This window comes from Ursus arctos, unplaced genomic scaffold, assembly GCF_023065955.2.
Source record: "Ursus arctos isolate Adak ecotype North America unplaced genomic scaffold, UrsArc2.0 scaffold_3, whole genome shotgun sequence".
Classification (NCBI taxonomy): Eukaryota; Metazoa; Chordata; class Mammalia; order Carnivora; family Ursidae; genus Ursus; species Ursus arctos.
This window is the reverse complement of record NW_026622985.1, coordinates 36566539-36585801: the sequence shown is the minus strand read 5'-3', so window position 1 is coordinate 36585801 and position 19263 is coordinate 36566539. Positions and strand designations below refer to the sequence as shown.

The window sequence follows — 19263 nt, the reverse complement described above, 5'->3', positions numbered from 1 at the left end:
AGTTAGGAGTTTATTAGCTCTTCCCCACCCCAACCCCCGACCTCAGATTATAAAAAGAATTTACTTAGTCTTCATATTCTCTATATCTGTGTTTTTGGAGACTTATGGGAGGTTCTTTACGGTTTCACATTTCCTTGTGTGTCTTGAAACTCTAATGTCTTCTAAAATTGTGAGCCAGACATTCTAGGGTCCTTATTCCAGGAAAGGGAATAGAATGTTAACACTGAGAATTACCTCCTAAATATCTTTATGATTCTCTTAATGTTACCTCACATTTTTGTCAAAGTCTCTAACACTAAACCCTTCTCTGTGTTTTTAGTTGGAGGACAATGAAACACTTTTTTCCCCACAGAGAAATGTGGACACACTGCGTCTACGCCTGTGTGTGCGTGCACGTACACATCTTGTGTACACACGTATATTCCCCAAGCTGCATTTAGATGCCTCCCCCCGTGGTCTCTGCCCCTTTGCTTCTTTGTTTGGTTTCCATTACTATAATCAGTAGTGGTTTGGAAATTTTGGAACTTTTGCATTTTCAACTTCTCATTTGTTGAGCAAGGAATGGCAGGAGCCATCCTAACAAACATTCCAGAGGAGAAAACAGATGGTTGGACACATTCTTCATACACACAGGCGGTCGTCTAGGCTACGGATGCAAGCAAGCGCTTGGATTTCTGTTTTGCGGGGACACCTTTCCTCCAAGGCAAGTGCCCATAAGGGATTGCTCTGTGGAGCTCCAACTTCGTTTGCATTTGTTTAACAATGCTGTAGGGTAAGTACAATTCATACCACAGGCAACTTCTATAATTACTATGCTTTAAAATGGATTATTTCATTTTCACTTGAAACTGACCTAAGGATTAACGTATTACAATAATTACATGATTTGCGGTAAAGGAAATGGGTTTTGGCTTCAGGAGGAGACTGCTGAAAGCAGGCCCCACTCTTTCAAGTGCATCCATTGGTTTTAGCTCCTATAGGATGTGAGGGTTTGGCTTTTAGGAACTATGTTCCATTAGGCAAGTATCTCTTTTGACCAGGATGTTCTTCTGTGTAGGGGAAAACAAACCCACCTGTGGAGTTGAGAGCATGTCCAGGCTCCAGGAACACATTTTACCATCAGTAGAGACGGTGATGAGGTTATGAGCGTTCTGGGTCCCCACAACATTTACACAGTACACGGGATGCTGTGAAAACGTAAACATGGGGGATCAGACGACGATCCAGGAGGAAATGCTTACATTGGAGTGTCAAACACATTACTCTAAAACGAGGATTAAAGAGTGACATAATCCTACAATAATAGAAGCCTCAGGTCATTTGCCACTTTTGATTTGAACCTGATTGCTTTCTAAACGCTCTGGCAGCAACGCCTTGTAGTGGAAATACTTACCAAGCTGCACCTTGCTCCGTCAGAGGCAGTCCGCCGGAGCTGAAGGAAGCTTCAGCAAATGATGATTGATGGGGCAGAAGCAGCACAGGGCTTGGCTGCTAAGCTCACCATGAGTGATGAAAAAAGACAGCTTTCAAAAGAGTACAGCTATTGACTTTTGGAACGAATGTGTTACTAAATCTGGAGTATAGTGCATTATAGACACAGTGCCAAACATTTGTTAACATTCTTTATAAAAAAGTGGCTAATATTCATCAGCCTCTTTAATTTGAGGGGGAGATATTGGTAGTGGGGCTTACTGGCACGATGCACCTCATGAGATAAAATTAGGCTCTTCTATGTCACTGCAAAATCTAGGATAATGATAGATTTATTTTTCAAAATATCATTTGGGCTACGACAGAGGCTTCGATTTGGCCAGGGCCTTGAGGAAGGTCATTTATACATCCCGGGAATCATAAGCAAGATGCTCTAACCTCCCGTCATAACTCTAGGAGGTTATCCCCCTCTGTAGAATCCTAAATGGTAGGCTAAAATCATTTGCAGCTGCACATTAAATAGTAAATGGAAGGTTAGCATAAGCAGAACCTAGCATTCATGTGGGCTAGATTTCAGGCAGCTTCGACATCACGGGCCAAGCCACAACTTAGCTGGTGCCTCTCTGTGCAAATAGCTGACGGTCTAAGTCTTACTCTTGATGAGTTACTGTCCATAATACCTAGCCACAATGACAATGAAACAATCTTTAATACTGGAAAGTTGATATTATATAAAGGATGGTTCCCAAACTATTATTATCATATAAACTCCTGGTCAGAAGGAACTGTAATCATCATCTAGGACAGCTACTCATCTGTCTCCACCAAGAGGGGGTCCAAACTCTGCTGAGACACCTTTCTTAAGGGTACAGCAATGACACCAAGGCCCCAGCCACACAGCATTCAGAGCTCTGTGTGGAAATGAAGTGGGAGAGTGGATGAAACAAATTCTCACCTAAAAACAGCAGACAGCAACACTGAAGAAAGAGAAAGCGAGGTCCAAACATTGTTATGAACCTGAAATCCACCTAGTGATTTTCAGCAAGAGTCCAGTGGGGTTTCTTTGTCAACCGCCAAGCATCAACACAAAGCACCAAAATTCTAGTGGATTGAGACTCCTAAGGATGATTATGGGAGGGAAAAGAAAGCATCTAGAAGAATGGATAGAGCCAAATGCCTAGAGAAAGAATGTGCATGGTAGCCCCTCCCTTGCTTTAATCAGTACTACTGGCCTGTGCTTTCATGAGTAATAAAACTCGGCTTAAAAGAAAAGAGAGAGATGTAAAGAAACCAGAACAGAAGCAGACACGTGGGAAAGCCTACACACACACACACACACACACACACACATACACACACAGGCATCCAAAACTCTACTTAATGGAAAGAAAAAAGCAGTGCCACAGCTCATTTTTCCAGTATACATGCCAGATTGTTTTTATTTATTTAAGGAATAAACTTACTGTGTGGCAGAAGGGTTTTGGTTTAATTAGGATTTCCTGTTGTCCCAAATGCATATGTGTGGTGGGTGTGAAAGGAAATTAGTAATCTGTGGCGGGCCTCTTTTTCCTTAACCACTTTTGATCCTGGTACCAATCAGCCAGGCATTAGTGGAAGTTGAAAGGCAGTCACAAAATTAACTGTGCCCTTTTAGCTATGGACTCAACAAAATGCAGTAAAAGAGGGGAAAAAAGTTTTATTTTCAAAGAGAAATATGTTACTGTTTGATAATAATAGTATTTTTGTTGTGATGATCATATCCTAAGTTACTTGACAAAGAAACCTTAACTCTTTGGAAGAGCTCCTGGATTTGGATTTTCCCCTGAAACTTATTGCTCTTACGTTTGGATTTATAATTCTTGAAATTTCACGAGATATGCTCAGAAACACACCAGATATATGCAGCCAGCCAAGAAGTGGTTTCACACTACTTGAGCAAACACCTGCATCAAGCCGTCTTCTCCTGGGTCACAATTTTCTGTTATTAGTTTGCAGAAATGGGGTAGGCAAGAGCAATTTTCCAAGATTCCCAAGAACTAGTTTCACCTGCATGTGTCTTAGGCCCAAGTCAATCAGAATTAAGGCTGACTTGGTATTTGTCATTTCCCATTGTCAATCTTACGAGGGTGGAAGAATTTTCCTCTTCATGGTCTTAGCTAAGGCAGCTAGCAGTCCTTTTTTAAAGCTAGAATGGTTTTGAGGCCAGCAGATGGAACAAATGAGGCAACCACATTAAGGAAATTGAAACAATAGTAGAGCTGTATCCTTGGGCATAATTTGGGCATTTCAGAGAAAGAACATCAGTTACTCTGAATGTCAAGGTAGCAAGGATTGATGGAGACATGCCTGTCTTCTCATTCCTCCTAACAACTGCTAAACACACCTGTCATTCTCTTAAAGGAAATGACAGAGTAGTTGTCTTATGAACACTATACTGAACCTCTTCTGCTAAATTGTGGGTAATGGTTTTGAGATGTTGACTTTTAACCCGAGGGATTATACTGTCACTGTAGACTTTACCGTTGAGACTTACAACCATGCATTCCAGAATTTAAAGTCATAGCACTCCCTCAAATCACAAATGGAAAAGGACTGTTGGCAAAAGTCCCATATACCATCCCTAGACATGAAATGTTTACTCTTCATGGCCCATTTGAAAATATGAGTTTCCACCTTACAACGTCAACGCAAAAGGTTTCTTTACAACAATTGCACAGATGCGTCTTCCAAAGTTTCTCCCTGCGTCCTTTTGAAGTTTTAATCCATCCCCACCTCACCAATGGTCTTTGGTGCATCCAGAGATATCCCTTCTATATGCTAAAGCTTGAAGATCATTAAGAGATTTCTCTACACCCAGTGCTTCCTTCACCTACTTTTCACTCGGCTTTCCTTCGGTCAGTCAGGATACAATCATTATAAATTACACGCTTCTAACTTGGAGTTACTGACCACATGCACACATCTGTCAGTTATCCCCTCTCAGGGCTTGGGTGGCTGACAGGGAAATGACAAAAGCTGACTTACGGTGTGTGCAGCAGCTGACAAGGGTGTCCTCTGCACCGGCGTCCTTCTGTGACTGCGATTATCCCACAGGACAATCTGGCCCGAGTAAGTCCCACCAACCACCAAGTTGGGATGGAAACGAGCGAAGCACACGGACATCACAGAGGACTGGGAGGAGAAAGGGGAGAAACGTGTATTGTGAAATGGTTGGAGAAGGCTTGTTTCTTCCTGAAGAGAAAACAGTTCATCACACCAACTCAACACATCCTGGAAAACACAGAGCAATTGTTAAATGCGTAGTTAGTAGAATATTTTGTACCTAGACACAGACTTTTCCCTTGAGGGGTTGGCCAATGGTTATCCCCTGAAACTTGAAATTTGACATCCTAGCCATGTCTTCAAATACGCATAAAACCTATCTTATGTGCATCATTGTCTTGTGGTATGTAAAGCTTGGTTTGTGGACATTCCCATTTTATCGACAAAATTGCATCCGAAGTAATATTAATTCTCCACGAAAGTCTTTACAAAGCAATTCTTTACTTTAAGGGCATGGCCACATCGAGTTATACTATATACAGTGTTGGCAAAGCTTCAAGGACTTTGAGACGTGGTGCTTTTTTTGGTTTTGTGTTTTCGCCTTAATGTAGACTTCTAGGAAGTATACTGACCTCAGACTGCTCCAACTGGTTCCTCCCCAAATTCCCTCACCTCCCATGGGCATTCTCCTGACCTGGATCCTGCCCACTTCAGACAATTCTTAATGTTATTCTTTGCCTATTTTAACAAACAGTCAGAAGTGGATTTCAGCCCAACTCTACCAGGGCCTGTCATAGCATCACGAATGTGGTTTCTAAATTCCACAAAAGACTGCTGGGCACTATGTTTTATAGGAAATTACTTAGAACCATGATACACTTAAAATCAGATAAGCTCGCCGTTCCACATTTGCAAAAAAGTCCGTTTTGATTCCCACAGTGCTTCCATGTTTGTGTTTATATGTGGAAGCAATTTTTAAAAATAAATATGTTTCATCTTTTCAATTAAATCCAACGAATGACCTTTTGTGTGAGAAAGGCATTGTACCAGGCATGATGGGGATACAAAGGCAGTCACTGCCCTCAGCGACTTGTGCCCTGACAAAGGCAACTGAAAAGCACGCATGCCGACGAACAGAGCTGCATATGCTGCTTGTCCATACACGCTAGTCCAAGCCTTCCCGTGAAACAGAAAACGATGCCTGTCTGCATAGACACAGTCACGTGGGGAGGTGCGTGCCTTGGCGAGTGGAGCGTAAGGCGAAGCTTTGTCTTCACTTATCCCTTGGGCTCGACATCAACTCGCACACACAAAGAGCACGCGCAAAGAGCAGCCCTGAACGGGATGCACGCCATGACCAAATCACAGCAGCACATGTGCGTGCACGTGTGTCTTTGTGTGTGTGAAAGATTAGTTTTAGCTAGGGGAGGGGAGAAAAGAGGAGACTGAAAAGGGTGGATGGTTGGAAGGACCTCGTGAGTGGGAATGTTTCACCCTTAAAGTACCTGCGGAACCCTCCGCAAGCGGAGAGGAAAAGAAACAGGCATTCGTGAGAGATGGGCTAATAGGACGAAAGACTGGAGGCTGGTGACCGGCCGAGCCAGCGGTCCGGTCTGGGCGGGAAGGAGCTTGCACGGAGGAGCAGGGCGTACCGAGGTCACCTGGGCCAGACGGAAGAGGGCCTTGAATGGCAGGCGCTGTTTGGATTTTTTTCCGTGGGCGAGAGTGGGCAATCACAGCTTTCTGAGGAAAAACCTGAGAGGATCAAAGGTTGTAACTGAGAGGCCAGCACAGGAAGGAAGTGACTGAAAAAAAAAAAATTATGATCTTTTCCTGACTGGGAAGCTAAACGTCCATTTCTAAAAAGATCAGATCTACTCTCAGCCTAAGTCTTCCTTGTCAGAACGAGCCTCAGATATGCTGGGGTGGAAGAAAGAATGCAGACTAGTTTTCAACGTCATGTTTTCCTAGTTTGAATGATTTTCAGTTCCAATTCCTTGAACACGTTTAGATGGAGAACATGCTTGTGCCCCAATCTGGTTTTCATAAAGTTCAAGAATAACTCTCAAGAATGATACTGAATTAAAGAAAAAGAAAATAATGCTGGTCAGCTTCTTGTTTTACACATCCCACAGAAGCGATTCTTAGTTTTCAGCTGATGAAATTCTTATGTTGCTTGAGCTATGTTGGAAACATTTTCTTTAAAGCTTCAGAAAGACTTAAAATTATCCAGGTGGTATCAACAATTGAATTTACCAAAGCTCCATATGGAATGTCATTAAATTTGAAAAATCCAGAATTCAACCACTTGATTGCTTCTGTGTTTTGGTTAAATCCCAGCAAATACCACTCCAAACCTTGCGTAGTTTGTTAAGAGACTAAACTAGAGAAAAATAAACAGTTGAGGTACTTTTACAAAACTGAAACACATAGTTGTCAATCACCTAGAATCCAGCTCCACAAAGTAAGAACACGAATTCCTACATTTTCATTCATTACTTTGTTCATTATTCACTCATTCATCAAACAACATAGTGCCCACTATGCACTAATGAAACCATTTCAAAGAGTTTTAAATGTGACAAATGCCCCCAATCTCGAATTCAGAGTTCTACTTGCATTTGCGAAAAAGTCAAATTCATGCTAAAAAGAGTCACAATACCCTAGAGCCCCAGAGTTCTATCACCAAAGTCTATTTTACTCTGCTGCAAACCGAAACATGAGGACAAAGAGTAGACATGCTTATTTTTATTTTCTATTTGGAAGTTTAGCAATGGAAGAGTAGTTATGTGAGTCTCAATTTCGCTTATACTTTAAGCTCCATACATTAATTATAATAGGTATTCTATGTATTCCAGAATATGAAGTCTCAAAACAGATCTCCAGAGTGTGCCTCATCTGATATACTATCATTCATATGGAAACACTGAAGCAGTATGATCTCAATTATCTACATGTAAAGTTTAAAATTCAGTCATTTCTTGAGATGTTTTAAGTACCTCAATGTTTGATGTAATGGTGGCAAACATTGGGATGATTGACTGAAGTTTTTATTTTTCATCCAAACGTTTAGTTTCCTTTGGTCACATGGGAACAGTCCCCCAATTACAGAGAAAGCTCTTCTAATTTGGAAAGTCTGCATCAACTCCTAGGAGTAAAGTCTTAGAAAAACCCCTGCAATCCCCTGCTGCTCATACAGCTACTGATCTAGTTGTTGTTGCCAATTGTTTACAATTTATTGACTGTCAGCATAAGGAGCAAAGGATGTTATCACCCTGACAGTTATACAGATTTGGTAAGAGTAAAGAAAAGCATTCCAGAAAAATTGATTGACGCTACTAAAATAAGCAGGGTTTTTTGTTGTTCTCCTTTGCACAGTACTTTTCCTGAAGACATATTCTACGGAAAACATTATTAGTAATATTAACTTTATTTTTAAAATTTCAAGACTTTCCTAGGCATTTAAAATTTTGTAGCTAATTCAGTTATTCAGGGTCATAATAAGGCATTATTGAATTACATGATTAATACAATTTAGACAAGCAAAATTAATTGGAAACAAGAAGCTTCCCTACCTTGTTATTCTTAGTTCTTTAAGAGTATACATCTTTAGAGATATTTTTGGAGTTTTAACTTTTTCCTTATTTTATTTTATTTTTTTTAAATATCAGAGCCTTAGATTGATTTTGAGAAATAACGCATGGCCTTTAAACATTCAAATGAAGTAGTTTACGTGAGTGGAAAAATAATGATAAAGTTAATGAGAATTTCTGGACAGTGTTAATGTCAGATCAGTGTAAGTTTTTCCAACACCGCAGCTGAATGTTTTTGCAAGGCTAGTGAGTTCATTGATATGGCCCAGAAATATGATTGACTCGTACAGTAAAAGCCTGATGTAAAACCAGTGAGTCTGACCGGCTGTATTCCAACACCAGTCACACAGAGACAGTATTACACGAGGAACCACTGTTTCCAAGAGGACGAGCACCACATCTTGATTATCTGCATATTACAGTTCCCTCCAATCAGGACAAGCAAGGTTTGGGGACTGTTTGGAGCATCAGGGCATCTCTACTGACAATTTCTGGTGCCCTCCGCAACCGCGGCAGCCCAGATGCTCCCGAGGCAACTTTGTTTTTTACTCTTGAGCAGACTGCTTGGCTGTCCCCGTCCCCCCAACCCTATGGCCACACGTCCACTTGCCCATGAGCTGACCCACTAGACAGGGGTCCACACTCCCGTCATCTATTTCAAGAAAAGGCAGTTTATTTTCCCCCATTCACAGGGTGAATTAGGAGACGAGACGGATGGAGACTCCGCTTTCAAGGGCTCCCTTTGCTCGCTGCATTCCCGCCGCATTCAATTGCAGTCGCCCCGACGCCTCTGTTGCTGTGGGGGCTGTTTTCTATTTTAGAGAGCTAATCCTGGCCAGTTTCGGGACGGTACTTCCCCTAAACCACAGCCCCAGATGCCCAGGGCAAACAGCCTTTGGTCACTGCTGGCTGGGCAGCTTGCCCCTTATGTTCACATTTGATACGGTTGCCCGAGCCCTTTTGTGTGTGGCACTCTGCCCACTCCCCAGCCACCGTGCCCGGGTGGGAGGGAGAGGGGTCCTGCATCCAAAAGCATCTCCTATTTCAAGTACCATCTCTTCTGGGGAGAGGCTGGTCCCAAGAGGGAATGGCCATATTGTTGCCATATGCTGTTTAATGGTGGCTGACATTTTATTTTCCTAAAAGCAAATGCTTAACTGTCAGAGGGCTGTGAGGCGGACAGATCAGATGCTTCTGGCTACTAGTGAGCTAGAATATATTTCTGCAAGTACCTAAGAAACCCACAAAGATATTTCTTTTGTTAATGGAAACACGTGTAATTGGAGACCACTGCTGTGGAAACCCCCCTTCTAGGCAATCCTGTAGCACCAGGCATTTGACAATGTGGAAGGTGTGAAGGTGGTGAAGCCAAGACGTGAGTCGTGAGCTGGGCACTTCAGTTTAATTGAGATGAAGGAAAGGGTCTTTTTTTTTCTTTCAGAGCTCTCTTTTCTTCTGCCTAAGTCTCTATCCCAGGGCACACATGCTACGAGTGACCGTCTACTGAAAGTTATCGCCCCATTAGTGATGGAGTGCCCAGGAGTGAAGACTCGCTGAGCTTGCTTGCTACCACTTGACTCAGCTTGTGCTCAAAAAACTAAAAGCAGCTGATTTTAAAATTTGATTTCCCGGGGTGCCTGGCTGGCTCAGTCGGTTAAGTGCCTGCCTTCGGCTCAGGTCAGGATCCCAGGGTCCTGGGATAGAACCCTGCGACGGGCTCCCTGCTCAGCGGGGAGACTGCTTCTCCTTCTCCCTCTGCCTGCCGCTCCCCCTGCTTGTGCTCTCTCTCAAATAAATAAATAAAATCTTTAAAAAAAATAAAATAAAAATTGACTTCCCCAAATTTGATTAGAAACCACTCACGATGATCCTCTTGCCTATAATCCTTTAGGGTTTTCATACCTTTCAGTAGTGAGCTGCTACCGTGTAGCGAGAAACAGACCTGGACTGCGTGCTGAGAAGACAAAAATTTGCACACAAACCACAAGGAGATGCCACTTCTCACCCACGAGGATGGCTAGGATTTGAAAGTGTTTGCATGTCCATTACACCTCAATAAACCTGGGGGGGGGGCAAAAAAGGGGCAAATGCCAAGTGTTGGTGAGGATATGGAGAAATGGCAACACTCCTATGATGCCCGTAGGAACATGACATAGGCAGCCACTCTAGACAACGGTCTGGCAGTTCCCGAACAAGTTCAACATACAGTTAACATATGATCCAGCGATCCACTCCTAGGTACACACCCAAGATAACTGAAAACACATGACAACACAGAAATGTGTTCACGAACCTTCATAGCGGCATTATTCATTGTAGCCAAACAGTGGAAACAACCCAAACATCCACCAACTGGGGAAGAAACAAAACGTGGTAAAGCCATACCATGGAATAGTACTTCATAAATAAAAAGAAACAGTACTGGCACATGCTATAACATAGACGAACCTGGAAAACACTATGCTAAGTCACAAAAGGCCACATATCAAAGGACTCCGTTTATATGCAATGTCCAGAAGAGGCAAATCCATAGGGGTGAAAGCAGATTAATGGTTGCTTAAGATGGAGGTCAGGGGGATAATGGGAATGACTACCGACAGGCATAAGGTTTATTTTGGGGGTGATAAAAATTATCTCTAATTCTGGAATTAGAGAGTGGCGACGGTTGCACAACTTTGTGAATATACTAAAAAACATTGAATTCTATACCTTAAAAGGGTATATTTTATCTAAATTTTTAAAAATGTTAGTGTGCAGACACAGTCTGATTCATGGAGCTCACCAACATTATTTCTTATCTTCAGGACAACTGTCTACACTATATTGGTCACTCTTTCTTCAGACAAAATTATCCAATTCTCTTTACTTCCTCCGGAACATCTTCTTCAATTTCCACTCCCCAAGAGCCACGGAGGTGGAAAGCAAGGGCTGACACACTTGAAGGCCCTGGAGCTGATTTCCTGCTCTGACGCCTACTGGCTGTGGGAATCCTCTCACCCTTACATTGTTTTGTTTTGTTTTTTGTGTGTGTGGTTTTTTTTTGGGGCACATTTTCAAATTATTTATTTATTTTAAAAGACTGTGGTCAAATACACAACATAAAATGTATCAACCTAACAATTTTTAAGGGTCCAGTTCAGTGGCACTAAACGCATTCACACGATTGCGCAACAATCGCCACCATCGCCTCGGAACATTTCCACCTCCCCCAACTGGAACTCCAAACCCGCCGAACACTCATTCCCCATTCCCACCCTCCGCCCAGCCCCTGGCAACCACCATTCTACTTTGTTTCTATGATGTTGACTACTCTCGGAACCTCATATAAATGGAATCGTATAGTATTTGTCCTTTCGTGACCGGTTTATCTCACTCAGCACAATGTCCTAAAGGGGTTAGGACACCCATGTGTTACTCCGAGTGGTACTACATCCATGTCCCAGCAGGTACCAGAATTTCCTTCCTTTTTAAGGCTGAATAATATTCCCTTGTATGTTTATACCCCATTTTGTTGATCTCTTTATCTGTCAGTGGACGTTTGGCTTGCTTCCACACTTTGGCTCTTGTGAATCATGTTACTATGAATATGGGTGCGTGCGAATATTTCTTTAGGATCCTGCTTTCAATTATTTTGGGTAGATACCTGTAAGTGGAATTGCTGGATCAGATTCTATTTTTAATTGTTTAAAACTGTCCTACTGTTTCCTATAGTGGCTGCATCATTCTACGTTCCTACCAGCAATGTGCAAAGGTTCTGGTTTCTCCACATCCTTGATGACCCTTGTCATTTTTTGCTTTTGTTCTGTTTTGTTTTTTTATAGCAGCCATCCTATTTGGGGTGAGGTGTCTAATCCTGATTCTCAATTCATAGCAGGAGCATGATAGCTCTTGCCCTGCCTACAAACAGGTCATTTTCTTTGCCTCTCTTCTCTGGGGCTGTTGGAAGATTTGAAGTTAGTAATGCAGTTTAAAGACTGAGCAACAACGTGCCCCCCATCTAGAGTTAGAAGTGACTATTTGTGATTTGAAGAAACATTTCCAGACAAAATGAAGGTCCAGAGGGCCCCTCATGGGTCAACAAATCCTTCCTAAACAACAGTCACAGTAATGCTTGGTCCCACCTGGATGATCTGGGTTGACAAACTGTCTCCTAGAAGCCTTACTGCACCTTTTGCTACATGGTTTAACTCTTTGGAGTCCTTTTTTTTTTTTTTTAAGATTTTATTTATTTATTCAACAGAGATAGAGACAGCCAGCGAGAGAGGGAACACAGGCAGGGGGAGTGGGAGAGGAAGAAGCAGGCTCATAGCAGAGGAGCCCGATGTGGGGCTCGATCCCACAATGCCGGGATCACGCCCTGAGCCAAAGGCAGACGCTTAACCGCTGTGCCACCCAGGTGCCCCTGGAGTCCTTATTTTTGACAAGCTTTGCCTCCTGTCTGGGACGTTCACTCTCTTTCCCATTTCACAGATCCTCATGGCTGGTTATAGTTCCTGTTGGGGGTAGCAATTCCAAGTTAATGACTTTGGATAGTGGGGAAGAGAAGGCAGAGGGAAAACAGTGCAATGCTAGCACCAGAGATGACCGCAGTGAAAGCCAAGATTGGATTCACGTCACATTGTCATTCGTATGCATACGTGTATGACAAGCACTGGGAATTTGGGGACTTGAGGTTCTAAATCATAGTTGGTAGTGCCTTTAGTGCAAGTACTTCTGAGTCATTCCAGGGCAATGGGCTAATTTGTAGACTACTCCCCAAAAGTTTTCTGAAATGGAATTTTTTAACCGTATTTTACACCTTGAATCAGTGCTGGGAACATACTTATATGTGATGTGACTTTATATCTAATTATTACTTACTCATCATTCGCCTGCATCATCCACATAGGCGTGCGGACCCCCAGGTTATTTTCTAAATCGTTGTTTCTCCAAATGTGCCTGTACCTTTGCATCATCTAAGGGGCTTTAAAAAACTCTCCAGGCTCAAGGCACATCCCATACCAACTACATTGGAATTTCCGGGGGGTAGGACCCAGGCATAGATATTTTTAAAAATTACACAGGAAATTCCCATGTGCTGTCAAGTGAAAAGTACAGTTTTAAATCAGTGGTTCTCAAACTTATCTGAATACAAGAAGCACTTAGAGAGTTTATTAAAAACTCTATTCTCTACGTTATTCCTGGGTCCCAGGCTGGAACTTTGAATCAGGACTTCAAAGAGGCCCGGTGGTCTGTGGATTTAACAAGTACCCGGAATCTTGTTCAATTTTCATTGAGAAATTTGGAGAACCCAATTCTAAAACAATGAATTAGTAGAATATGACCCAAAGTCACAGTAGGATGCATTTCCTTTTGCATCAGTGTAGGTCATCCCTGGGATGGTTCCTTCACGGGTCACGTGTCTGGTCACAACCTGCCCAACCGAGACACGTGATCCAATAAACGTTCCTCTGCTACAAACCATTGCTTAATTCCCTTCAATTTTATTTGCTAGTTTTTACATTTCCCCTCACTTCCTCTCCCTTCCTAAATAACTGGGCTCTTAAAAAAGGATCAATAAAAAGGGCAGTAAAGGTTTGGTCCCCAACTTCCCTTCAGCATCATTCTTCATGCTGACACGGAACATCTGAACGTTTTCCTGCTTATTATTAAAAGGGATAATGAACACTAGCATTGTGATACCACATTACATGGTTATTTGCTTGTGGGGGGCATGCCACAATTTTTGAGCACCTACTGAGTGCCAAACCTGTAGTATATATATTGCTGTATCAGTCCTACTGCGATTTCGCCTTCATTGTTCCGGATTTGGAAATCCAGGCATGAGCAAGTAAAGCCACTGGCTTGCATCAAATGAATAGTAGGTGGCAAATCCCCGATTCGAACTACAGCCTGGCTGATTTAGAAGCCAAAATGCCATAAAACCTTGCATCAATCGAATGCCAGGCGCATTTTCTCTTCGAGATACCCAAGCCCCCCTCCTGAGTGCCACACCTCTGACTTCACACTGTGGGACTGTAATCACTGACAGAACTTCATTCGTGCCCACACGGTGGAGAGGGATTTTGGCCTCCCTGCCCACTGCGATGGCCTTGGCATTGACTCTCCAACCCCTCTCCAGTTGGCCTTGTATTGCCAGTATATAGATTGATCACCTGTCTCAGCTCTTAGCCTACCAGTTGTGACAGGTGACAACAGAGCTAATTAGTACCAATAGTGGTGATATTTACCATGAGGTGGGTACTTCCCGCTGCCAACTGATTGAGACCAATTAATCATTCCATAGGAGTCTACTGAACAGCGAGCAGCTGGAAACCAATTGCGTCACTACTGACAAGCTCCGCATTTCTTGTCACTGCTTTGGGAGAAAATGCTTTGTTTTCATCTTGTCACTATGCAGCCAAATGAAAAATGCCATTCTTCTTAAATACAAGTTCTTCTTAAATGAGTGTTTATCCCCCCAAATAATGATGTGAATTATTAAATATTATAGGAGGGAAGAGCACTCCTGCATGCTTTAGCAAACAAGACCAACCCAACAGCAAGGTGAAGAATCTTGGCAAAAGTTCTTTAAAATGCAAAGCCATTCTTAGAAAGTAACTGCTCCAGCCTGTCAAACCACACAAAGCCTTGGAAACCCTCCTCATGCCAGGTGTCAGACTGCATAGGATAGGACCCATATTACTCTGCAGAACAACTGGGAAATTCCTCTTTCTTTGTAAAAGGAAAGTTTGTTTCCTTTACAAACTTTGCTTGTAAAAGGAAAAGTGGCTCCCACTCCTACTTCAGTCGTCAGAACTAGTAAGAGTTCTGTAAGGAAATCAGCACAAATTTATATTTTATTTTTTCATAAATGTCTTGGAATAGTTCTAGATTTGCAGAAAGGTAGTTAAGGGAGTACGGTTCCCATACACTTTTCCCCCACTGTTAACATCTTCCCTATTGTTACATTTGCATAGTACATTTGTCACTACTGAGAAACCAATATTGACACGCTACCACCAAAATCCATGCCTTGATCAGGTTTTACCCAATGTCCTTTTCCTGCTCCAGGATCCCATCCAGGAGACACCATGACATTTAGTTGTCTTGTTTCCCTAGGTTTTTCTAGACTGTGACAGCTTCTCACACTTCCCTTGTTTCTGATGATTGCCAAGATCTTTTTAGGTCTTGCAAGCATTTGGACAAAAGTAAGAAACCCAAGAGTTCGAGGTCAGTTGGTGAAAGGGGGTTATAGCGAACACACACACACACACATTCCATTTTTATAAATTTGCTTATTCCAAAAATTTTACTATGGATAGAGCGAGGTGGGATATACCATCGTATCTGGCAATAATGCTCACTGAAACGTGCTCAGGCCAAAGACGCTTTTTCGGTACAGACTTCTAATCATTGACCTACCACTTAGTGTGTCTTTTCCAGGAAATAGGAAACCCAGGCTGCTCTGCCTAGGCTGGAGTAGGGATGCGGTGCGAGCTGAAAGTGAACCTTCTCTTTACCAAGAAGGACAGAAGGATAGGAAGAGACGAATATATGCGTGACTTTATACATTAAGAAGCACCAACCTTCTTCAAACTAAATGTCTAAATCCCGCTTAATTGAAAAAAAAAAGGAAGTTGGTATTTGGATATATCATGCGTTGGCATTCACCCCTTTGATTTATGTGAGGTATGAACTAAAGAGAACAGATTACTTTCCTCAAAAGAGAAGGAAAAGATTTCCAATTGGACAGGAAAAAAGTGTAGGCAGCATTAACTTCAGGACTTGTTAAAACATGAAGGATTAATAGCAAAAAGAAAAAAAAATTGTGAATGTCTCCAGTTCAGTATCTTCAAAAATGTTTGCGGTTTCTGAGAATGGCTCAGTGGACCACATGAAAGTGACGCGAGGGGATTCAGCCACACGACTTCTCTCAATCCAGAGCTGGGACTCCTCTACTTTTACCATCAAACCATCTTCCTTGAAATGTAGCCACAAATTAAATTTATTTTTTATTGAAAAAGTACTAAGTCCTTACAAAGAGGGCAAACACAGCATTCAGAAATACGGGTCCTTCCCCTCCCCCCAGAGCCTCCTGCCCCCCCCCCCCCCACCAGCCCCACAACCTTGACAGAGTAAGCCATGTAAAGAAGAGTCAGCTTCTTAGTCTATGAATTCTCCCTTGGCTATATAAAAAAGGCAATGATGGCGTTCAGCTATAGAACACAAGAGAACTCATTTATCAGGTATTCTTTTTTACAAACACAGTAGTAAATGGGGTAATTGCATTCAGAACTATTGCATGGGCAAGGATGCCTAAGAACAATCGCACGATAGATCTGTCTTGCTTTGTGGGCAACTTCTTTCTGCATTTGTAGGATTTGGATTTTGTGCTCGAGATGGAAAAAGGAGGAAGAAAATGCAGTCTCCCTGGGAATGTCACTCAACAACCCCCGGCTGATAAAATAAATCTCCCTTTGGAGGATCCACCCAAAGAGTCATGGACTATCCCACATTAGGTTATGACCAAGCCACTTAGGTCAGAAATTATAGGGGGGCCATTAAAAAAAACAACAACAACCTAAAGTGCTCCGCTCTGCATATGCTCTTCACATGGTTCTTCTGATTGACGGGGGTGGTTTTGCCAGCTGTGACGGTGCACGGACTCAGTGGGATCATTCTAAATTTACCAGGAAAATAGAAGAATTTTGCAAAAATAGGTCCTTTCTCATATTAAAACTACATGGTGAAAACAGATCTCCGGGGAAACACATGGGAAGTGGGGTCCTGCAGCCAAGAAGCAATGCGGTACAAGGCAGAAGCAGTCTTTGTCTCTTTTTATCTGCCTGGAATTACTTAGATATGCTTATGCCTAAGGCACGGAGATGAACCAGATGACCTCTTGGACTGTGTCTAGCTTGGTGGCTCTATTGATAAACTACTACTTTGAAGTACTGAGAAGGACCAGAAAAAACTGGGTTTAAGTGCTTGCTAAAAGATGGATGTAAGAGACAAGGGTGAACTGACTTTTGTGATTGTCACCCAATCCCAAGGCCCACCCAGCCCCCAATTTCCACACCTACGCTTTTTCCACTGAAGATTCTTTGATGTTTAACAAGAGACTCAAAGACTGCGAGTGACTGCAGTGTGGAAAGGGATAGAAATCTGTCCCAGTTGTTCATTTCTAAGTGGAAATAAGTCCCCTCTTAACATAACATGTAGTATACTTGGAAGACCAGAGGATAAAGAGGTATCAAATTCCCCAGTGTTCAGCCTGAGATGGTTTTTAAAAGAAGGACAAAATAATAAATAAACTCAGAGACAAACAAAACTGTACGAATAAAAATTCCTTTGGGATTAAACGGTTTAATTTATAGCACTGCAGAGATTTCTCTTTGTCCTTTTTTTTGTCCCCTAGGGGAAAACCCTACCTCATAAGACTCCAAGTGTACAAATTAAAGGCCATTTACATGGAATTTGAAGTTTCCAGTTTTGGTAAAAGAATGTGGAGCCATGTGAAAGGCCATCCATCAATAGACTCCTGTCTGAGCCATGCCCGTCACTGAATGATATGGCTGACAGTGGTGGTCAGCGGGAAGAAATGTGATCGTAATTCCTAAACACGTATGTTGGAGCACACCCAATATGCATGCCAGTCAATTATCGTGACGGAGTGGAATACTTTGCTTTGTGCATATCTAAATAAAAATACACAAAGCCAAGATTTTTCTCCTTTTCCCTAAAAAAAAAAAAAAAAAAAAAAAAGATTTTCTGAAAAGAACAGCAACAGTTTTTCATAGGAATCTGAATTTTGTTTATACACTCGTGATGATGAGCATTTTATCTTTGCAACTGGTGGCTACTGAGCTTCATAGAGCACCTGGTGAACCTCTCTGAGCGGTGAAAAAAATAAGGTGTCCAATGTTCCTGAGGAACCAGGAACAATACGAAACCAGATGATGAAGAGTTAAGAAAAACTTCTCAGCCTGCTAATGAACTCCATCCTGCCCTGGTGAGACCGCCCTCCTTTTTAAGTAAGAGGTAATTTAATCTGCATCTAACTCAGTTGTGTTTGGGTTTCATCCAATCTAAGAGTATCAGTGTGATAAATTATAATGAATTGTCTGCAATACTTCACAAAGTGACTATAACAGACCTGAAAAACAAGATCTCTCAGCCTGATTTTCCAACTCCCTTTGAATACTTTTTTGCCTTATTCCTGTCAGACCACTCTGAAACTTGAAAACGTTTCTTCGAGCTCCCTCACACTGAAAGTTATATGCTTCGAGCTCCATTTGATTAGATCCACAATTGTTGGCTGTCTCTATTAAATCAAGTCCCACACTTGAAAACGACACCAACTGTGAGACCAGCCAAATACTATAGCAAGAGAACTAACATGGCTCCTTTAGTTTGCAAAAGGTTTCTTTACATGTTAATTTCCTTTTGTAATCCACACTGTGTGCTGGGAAGTGGGTTAGTGAAATGGACTTCATGTCCTATTTCAGATTTTGAAAGAGCAGCTGGATCCAGGCACCCTAGTGTCTGTAGGGAAACTGGGCAGAGACTGGAAAGGGGGTCAGGAAACTCGAGTTGCAGCAGGGGCCCTGTTGCCACAGCTGCGGGACTTTGTCCATGTGACTTAACTCCTTTAGGATGGTTTCTTCATTTAGGTTAAGAACCACCATCCTGGGGAAAAGGCCACCTCCTTTCCGTTTGATGGCTTTAGGTAGGTCCAGCTCTTCGGAATGCAAAAGCAAGACTGTTATTCTATGGATGATCCGTCTTAAAATCAATAGATGATCGGTCATAAATAAAAGTCATGGCGTTGGTATTAAGCTGTTTTCTGTGCTGGTGGGAGGACAGCAGCCTTTAGGGTGACACGCAAAATCTCTGCAGGAGGGGCAGGAGGGGATTTTTTTTTTTCCTATTCATAGGATACAGATTTTGTCGTGTAAAGATACACGGCTGGTAATCAAGACTGATTTTCGGTGTGAAAATCCGATTAATTCTAACAGGCTTAATTTCCTCATAGGCAACACAATGGGCATGTTGGACTTGAAAGCCTCAGGACAAGAGGTACGCTTTTCTTTTCTGTGTTGCACTTTGTGCTTAAGACCGTTCCTAAGAACTAGTAGGATGTGCATTCATTTCCTATTGCTGCTGTAACGGTACCACCCACTGTGTGGCTTTGGACAATACAAAGTTATTACCA

At 42.3% G+C, this 19263-nt stretch overlaps 1 protein-coding gene across 3 annotated transcripts in view; it reads right to left on the bottom strand.

Moving 5' to 3' along the window:
* Positions 1-19263, bottom strand: part of DYNC1I1 (dynein cytoplasmic 1 intermediate chain 1) — a 295259-nt gene that overhangs the window by 62323 nt on the left and 213673 nt on the right. For all 3 annotated transcript variants that reach the window (XM_026506111.4, XM_026506119.4, XM_044386674.3), the window contains 2 exons: positions 4456-4602; positions 1074-1187 (listed from right to left, as the gene is read on the bottom strand). In XM_026506111.4, the coding sequence (XP_026361896.1) occupies positions 1074-1187; positions 4456-4602 (261 nt within the window). The remainder of the gene's footprint in view (positions 1-1073; positions 1188-4455; positions 4603-19263) is intronic.